The sequence below is a fragment of the Eurypyga helias genome, unplaced genomic scaffold, assembly GCF_000690775.1.
Source record: "Eurypyga helias isolate BGI_N326 unplaced genomic scaffold, ASM69077v1 scaffold222, whole genome shotgun sequence".
NCBI lineage: Eukaryota > Metazoa > Chordata > Aves > Eurypygiformes > Eurypygidae > Eurypyga > Eurypyga helias.
This window is the reverse complement of record NW_010235120.1, coordinates 14,103-22,101: the sequence shown is the minus strand read 5'-3', so window position 1 is coordinate 22,101 and position 7,999 is coordinate 14,103. Positions and strand designations below refer to the sequence as shown.

The window sequence follows — 7,999 nt, the reverse complement described above, 5'->3', positions numbered from 1 at the left end:
AGCTCCCCGGCCGCTCCCCGGCGGCTCCCGCCCTCCTGCCATTTCGTGTCCGGAGCTGACACCGCCCGGGAGCGCTGGGTTCTTTTCACTTTTTCTCTTCTGTGGCTAAGAATTAAATATCCATGGCCTTTTCTGTGTTTTTTTTTGGTGGAAACGCGGGTCGTTGCCTGTACCAAAAGCCTCCATGTTCATCCCTCATCCAGCACCCATACCGTTGAATTGTGTTGGAGGCTGCTGGTGGGAATGGCGTCTTCCTCAGGGCCTTCCTCTCACCGCCTTCCCTGGGCTGGGGACTGCCCATCACCGGGCCCCCCTCAGGGTTTCACTGTTGCTGCGTTTTTATGGGAAACACCTTGGTTGCTCCTGCCATGCAAGAGTGCCTCATTGGCTCTATAGATGAGCCCAGCTCTCATCTGGGACAAAATTCCTCCTGCCTTATTTTCCAATTCCACACATCACAATTTTATAACAAAGAGCCTGAAATATACAACTAATAAAATCTGTATTTCTGTAAACTCACACGGGCACATAGTGTAGTGTCTAGCATGTAAGATAGTGTCATATTCCAAGGGTTGTCAGTGAATGTACGTGTTGTGGGCAAAACCATCTCAAATTAGGGAATTTCACTTAATTTATTGCCAATTAGCATAAACATTCAATTACTGATTAGGGTATTGAGAAACCAAGCAGACAAACAACTAAGTAAACACTTAGGGAAATGCTTTTCTATCCCTTTAAACTTCATCCTAACACCTCTCCTTCGCCCTTCCTAGCTGCAACTACCCTTGTTTTCACCTCTGCTCAGTCTTTCCCAATTCCCCTGCCAAGGCAATGTGACTGCAGCGGAGGAAGTTGGTCCCAATGGTTTATCTTTGACGAGCCTTGTTTCTGGTTCTTTTCTTCTGCTTCTCCGCTGCTCCTTCCTTCCTGATTCCTCTGCCCTAGAGTGGGTCACCCATTGGCTGCAGTCCCTCAGGGGTGTCCCTGCCCTGCTTTTGGTTGCCCATGGCTGCAGTCCCTCAGGAGTATCCCAGCCCTGATGCGGGTCGCCCCTTTCCAGGAGTTACTTCAAACATGTCCCAACAATGTCCCATTCCACATGTCTCCAACAGCATCTCCTCCCTCATTTTTCCGCCTGTCACAGCTGACGCACTTTCTTAGATCTGTCTGATTGTCAGGGGCTCCCCTGAATGGCAGAGGTTTGGCAGGCAATGGGGTGCTCACTAAAAATACTTGCAGTTCTTAGGAGATGTGACTGATTGAGATGAAGGCTCAAGTCTTCAACTGCCATGAAGACAGAGCAAATAATTTGCTGTATGTCTTTATTTGGAAGGGTAAATACTTTAGTCACTGCTAAATTTTATGGCAATATCCTGAGGACTAATTAGAACAAATAATATATTAACATGAAAATTTACCCTATAGCACCCTATCTGAAGTAAAAGTATACTGTTAGAAACAAAATGGATGCAGGTAAAAATAAAGTATGCATTCTTACCAAGAGAAATATATTTGGGCTGGAGTTAAAAAGCAGTCTGGATTATATAATAAACCTCCTTATTCATATTTACAACGAAAAGAAGAGCTGCACTAGAGCAGAATGGTCCTCTGCTTTATTCTTTTATCTTTTGTCAATTCGTTTTCACTAATCTGTTGAGATGTCACTTATTTTTGCCTGCCTCCTTGCCTAACACAAAAAGCAAAGAGGACTTGCGGAGTGAGGAAAGAGCCATCCTGCAGACCTCTTTCAGGTAGTTGATTGCATTGAACTTCTCTGGTTTTCATGAAACATATGCACATAGTGCAAAGTGCAACACTTTGCAACCCCCAGACAGACTTCTTGTTTCTAGTATTTCACACTAATGTATTTTCCTTTTTTGGAACATTAATTGTGTCTAAACATAGCAGTTTTATACACATGAGGAAGGCAATGCAATCGATGACTTTAAGCATTTAAATTACCTATTTTTTCAAGGATCAAAGTTGATAAGAGATCTATCACTGGAAGGAACTTATGGAATTTATAAGGAAAGGAATGACCAAACTTGATCAATTTTATATAAAGCAGAAACAGACTCACCACAAAAGAATAAAATCTATTTAATAGGGATATCAAATGCCAACTGGTGTGTGCTTTGACAATACAGCAGAAAGTAGTGGCATCTTTAATAATCACATATTCATAAATGCCCTGATAAGGTAAAAGACCAATGCTTCTGTCCTCACACAAGATGCACAGCTTGGCTATTAATACAGGCCCATGTACAAACGCATTGCATTAGTCAAGCAAGTACAAGAACAACAGAGAAAAAAACGCTGCTTTGCAAGTGAATGGACTCTTACATTACCCTTGTGCCAAATACAATTAAGCTTCAAATATCATGATACATGTTTTCTAACATATATTCCTTATTCTTACTTTACTTATACAAGCATATGAAAATCATATTGAGACATCCTTAAATACAAGCAATGACAAAAAAGCTAGCAAAATTGTAGGGTTCTTAAATTGATGATATTTAAAGATAACACTTTCAACATATTCATATTAAAAATTCTCCTTTTTTTCATTTAATGATTTCTCATGTTATCAACAAAAGGACTTTGAGTAATAGTGTCCTGTCTACAGGACTAACAACACCAAGTTTTCAGTTTGACTTACTGTCCAGACAGCAGTTATGATAGCAGAGACACAATTCTGCATGGGACTGAAAACTAACATAATGAGGAAGGAAATATAATGGGCAGCCTGAGGTTGTCATTTGCAACTGTTGACCAAAAAAAGCCAAACCAAAAAACAGTTAAAGGATAATTTTGCCTGAAAAAAAACCCCAGCCTTGTAGCTGAGAAACTGCAATACCTATTGCTTTAATGATAGACTTTGTGTGTTGTATGCCAGGAGACCTGCAATGGAAAACCCAAGGTAAAAAGTCACTCTTTCTATGTTTGGGCCATTTTTCAATAAGAATGAGGGAGCAGGCTGCACTGGTATCCTTAAGGTTGCATCGCTGCCGTAGTCTATGTAGATAACCTTACCTTCAGCTCTTCCATCCAAAGGAAGCAAAAGATCTTGAACAGCCTGTTTCTTCCAGATATTTCCACTCTGCCAGAGGCAATTCAGTTCCTGTTCTGAAAGTGAACTAAAAAGCTGATCTATTTTCCCTTTGTGAACAAATCTGTTTAGGCCACTGCCTTTCGCCAGATAGAAAATGGCCAGCGGCTGCCTGTAATGATGCAGACTTCCATAGAGTGCTTTGAAAGACTCATTTAAGCGTCTAACAAAAGTATCCATTTTCCTGGAATCTTCGTTGACTTGTTTTACATTTTGGGGCCAAAACAACAAGGAGGCTAGGAAGAAAGGCTCTACACAGTGTGAAGTTGATTCCACTTTCTGTAGAATGCTTAGAAGCAGAGTTCTCAGCTGCTTAGAAACAAGTAACTTAGTGGATTTAGGTTTAATGCAGTTCAGAACAACATTTGCCAAGATCAAATTCTGTTTGTCTTTCAGAGTTGGTTGTGCATTCTCCTCACACAAAAATCTATATGCTTCTACTATGTCTCCTATTTCTCTGCTGGCATTTTTGTGATTTCTGTGGAGGTAATCCAAAATGCCAGAAAATGAGTCGGCTTTGCAAGCCTCCACAGTGTCCCTGTATGCTTCTATACACTGAGACATGGGCCACTTTGAGACCTGTTTACTTTTCAGTTGCTCAAAACTGAAATCACAAAATACTTCTGTGTATCTGGTAAAACATTCTTGAACTTTCTCATACAATTTTGCTTCTACGATTTCTTTTTCATTGGTCTGTGATTTGAAAAACACAAAGTAGTCTTCAAAAAAGTCAAATGCCCTTTTCATCTGTGACCGCAAATTACATAAAAAGCTGGAATGGTGTTCAAGAACCTTTAGCATTTCACTCCATGTGTCAGGTTTATCTACATTCAAAACATTATTTCCTGATAGATACTTTGTCATATTTTTTCTACACTCTAAGTCTTTTTTGCTAAAAAAAGGAACTTGACAAAGGACATCAATAACATAAAGACCAGTTTCTATCTCTCCCTGATAACCAGCAGTGTTGTACATTTTAAACTTTCTTTTAAGGTTTTGATGCTGCAAATATTGTTTGTTGCCTGCATTTTCAGCTTGGCACTGACATTCTCTGAAAGCCTGTGAAGCATTCTCAGCAAGCTCTAAAAAGTAGTTCAGTTGCTCAGCTGACAGGTCTCCACTCTTTCATTTGCTCTCTATACAGTGTCTTAGCCTACATTTAAAGACTTGACCTAGTGTATCTGATATGTATGAATTGTGTTGTGCTCTCTGTTTGGCTGCTTTGGCCCACCATAATGCAGAGTCAAATTTCCTTTCTTTAATGCAGAAGTATCTTGCTAAGGCTTGGCAAATGTAACCATTTTGCTCAAATCTAGCAGATGCTTTTTTTAACACACTTTCCACGTTACCACGCTTCTCTTCCCTATGAATGGCTTCAATTAAGGGGGAAAACAATGTCTCTGACTCATCGCCATGTTCCTTGCGCTGTCTAGTAATCAGCAGCGTTTGTATATCACGAGTAAGTTTGTCTTGCTTTAATGAAGTCTTAAAAAATAAATCTTCTTTCAATAGCTGCAATGTAATTTCACTTTTAGACAAGTTATAGGTTAGTTTCAATTCTGTTAGGCAGTGAGATGCTATCAATGGGTGAATGATGCGAAGACCTTTGTATCTCCTGTATTCATGTACCTGATCATATATTAGAATATTGGAACAAATTCCCATATTTTCTATCAATTTTTCTTTACTGCAGCCAATCTCTTGAGAACTGTTTCCTAAGAATTCTTCACACAGTGATAGTGAAACTGTAGATGTTCTTACATATGTGTTTAACAGGGTTAGATAGCAAACAAGTTGTGCTGGTCTAGAGTCAGTGTTCAAGTTACGCAAAGTATTTTTAACCACTTTTTCTATGTACCGTGGATCAAAGTTTTTCTTCATAATCATAAATGAATAGAAATTGTCAGGATCTGGATACAACTCCTCAATACACTTTAGTTTCTGCTCAAAGGCCCTTTGTTCTTTTTCAGAAAGCACATGTTTTAAAGAAATACTGTTCAAAAAATTGATTGTTGAACTTTCGTCAGGATCCTGAGATCTCATACAGTTTAGAATGATCACCAAAGGAGTTGCATACCGAATGCATTTTTCTGTTATAGCTGCCTGAATTTCTTTCTGCAGAAAATAGACATTTTCTTGCTCTTCAAAATCATCCACAAGAAGTAACACTGGCAAATAGCCTGAGTTTTTGTTTGCTCCACAGGTGAGTAAAGTTGTCACCTGTGTTCCAAAATCACCTGGTTTGTTTCTCAGAACAGCACATCTGAATCGCTTCCTGAGATCCCAAAGTATATGCATAGCTAAGGTTGTCCCACCACAGCCTGGATGGTGGTAAAGGTTGACAATTTTTACAGGTGATTGATCAGCACTGTCAAATGAAGACACAATTAGGTGTTCAAGCTTTTCGTAACTGTCCCTTCTGATAAAATCTGAAGTGTAATTTTCAGAAGAAAAGTAGAAATTCCACCATGATACTTTACCTCCTCGATAAAAATCTTCTTCCCGCTCTTTCAGGAAATTTTTAAATTTATGTTTATCCTTCTCTATTCCTGTGCCTTTGCATTCATTTTCACAAAGTATTTCCAATGCTGGCATGGAGTCTTCTTCCTTCTTTAGAAGAATGGTGGAATGACTAACAGAGGGAAGAAGTCTTTCAGAACACCGTGTGTCTGATTTTAATTTTAGGATGGTACCATTTACCATTTGCAGAGTTAAATTAGAAACACATCTCTCTGAAAGTTCTTTCTCATTAATGCCTCTAGCACACAGAAGATCTTTCCATCGCTTGTACGTCTCTGAACCAATGCAAATGCAGGCCATGTATTTTAGTCCCTGTAATTCTTGGTAAAATGTCATAAAAGTCTCAGTAAGGGGATCCACTGAATCTTCCACTGTGGAAAGCAAAAGAAACATGATTAAAAACTTTCCATTCTGCTTTACATCTTTGTGTGAAAGAAATGAAATCATTTTTCTGACACCAGCAGCTCTGTCTCGTTGCCATGAAGTGGAATCTAAGGGTAGTTTGTTATTGCCTTTGAAGTCCGATCCGCCATTGCAGAAAATCCAGTTGGTCTCCTGATGCAGTTTCAACTTTTCAGCTTGTTCAGAAACTGAACCCACATTGTTTTCATAATAATCTGGGAAGTAAAGATTGACATTTCGATTATTTTTGTAAGTCTTGAGCACACCATTCTTTTCTGATTCAAAATCAAAGTCGAGCACAGCAAACCATTTTATTTCCTGTACAAAGTCTAAGTGCGAAGTTTGACTTGATTGGCACTTATTTGTTACCAAAATGTAGTAGTCATAATAAGAGCTATCTAATGAGTCTCTGTTACCTGTGAGCAAACTAATTAGCTTTAGTCCATTCATTGACTTCTTTTGCTGTAAGTTATAGTCTTCCTCTGCTCTTTTACGAGAATTTGCTAAAGAAGTCAAGGTACATTTAAAAGTTTCAAGTTCTTTTGTATTTTGAATATTTTTGGAACTAGCTCTATCCCGGATGAAGACAGCTTTTGTCCAAGTCTTACTCTCATAATCGTATGTGTTGGTACAGAAATATTTTGTGTCACAGAAGCAGTGTTGGGGAACCACATCTATTTCGATGACAAAGCGATGTGATGGAGTTCCATTTTGTAGTAATACTTCCACAAACCTAGGTTCTCTAATGCAAGATTTTGCAATGCTGGTGTATGGCTCATTAAAGTACTTGCCAATTAATTTATTCAAATGGTCAACGTATGCTTCTTTCCTGGTAACTTTTATTCCTTCAATTTCCCCATGTGGTTTGTCACGTACTCCAAAATGAATAGTGCCATTTGTGCGGGAATTCATGCAGGCTGCAGCAAATCTAAAGACTTCATTGCTAAATTTCATCATAATATTGTCTTCCAGTGCCTTGTTTGTATTCGTAAGTAATTTGAATTCATGTGCTGGATCAATAAAATTTAGTGTCCCTGTTTCAGGGACATTAAGAATATTATACTGTGTGTATCGAGTACCATCACTGAAATTATCAAAAGGATATGGCATACATGTCTTGCCAGCTGCATGCTGGCTGTTTGACAGTGGCTCCTCTGATACATTCTCTTTGTCAGCTGACTTCATTGCTTTTTTGTATGCTATGGGCTCCATCTTAGAATCCTGCAGTATATTGGAATTAAATTCTCCATCTTCTCCTTCTCCATTAAGACTCTGTTCAGTGTCTTCTTGTTCCACAGCCTGGTTTGAACCTTTAGCTAGAACGTCATGCTCTTTCAGGAAATACATTATTTGAAAAGCTGGCCCTTGAGGTATGCCCATTTCCACCAAATCTGCTTTAGACATCAGTTTCAAAGTAAAACCAGTCACTTCTTGGTTAAACAGGGTTTCTGCATGTTTCCGGTCAATCTTAACAACATCAGTTGCCCATTTTTTGACTTCTTCTTTTGTCCACAGTTTGATAGGTCGAGATGATTGAGATTTCTCTTCTTTTTCAGTGTTTTCATTTTCCATTCTTTAAGGGAAAAAAATCACAAAATTACTAAACAAATGATTTATAATAGCCTTTTATCTGAATAACGGGTATTTCCTTGCTATTAGCAACCCTTAATTTCTTCATTAGTCTAAACTGCCATATGAAATACAACAGCTCAATCAGGGGATATCATGGGAATGTGAAGTAAGTTCATATGTAAAGCATTAGCTACTTATAAAAGGCAGATTTATTACAGAATTGTTTTATTTGAATACAGTTTTTAAACCACTTCTATGGCTGACACTACACAAAAAAATGTGACTGATAAATATTTGTGGTCATTTGAACAATCTGAATTTGTGGTTGTATGGGCCATCCAATAATAATAAAAAAATCATAAAATCATAGAACCATAGAATATCATGAGTTGG

The 7,999-nt window shown here is 38.4% G+C and overlaps 1 protein-coding gene across 1 annotated transcript; it reads right to left on the bottom strand.

Moving 5' to 3' along the window:
* Positions 1 to 2,860: 2,860 nt before the first annotated feature.
* Positions 2,861 to 7,606, bottom strand: LOC104505880 (sterile alpha motif domain-containing protein 9-like). Its single transcript, XM_010146629.1, is given in 1 exon segment — positions 2,861 to 7,606. A coding segment is annotated over 1 exon segment (4,746 nt).
* Positions 7,607 to 7,999: the final 393 nt, after the last annotated feature.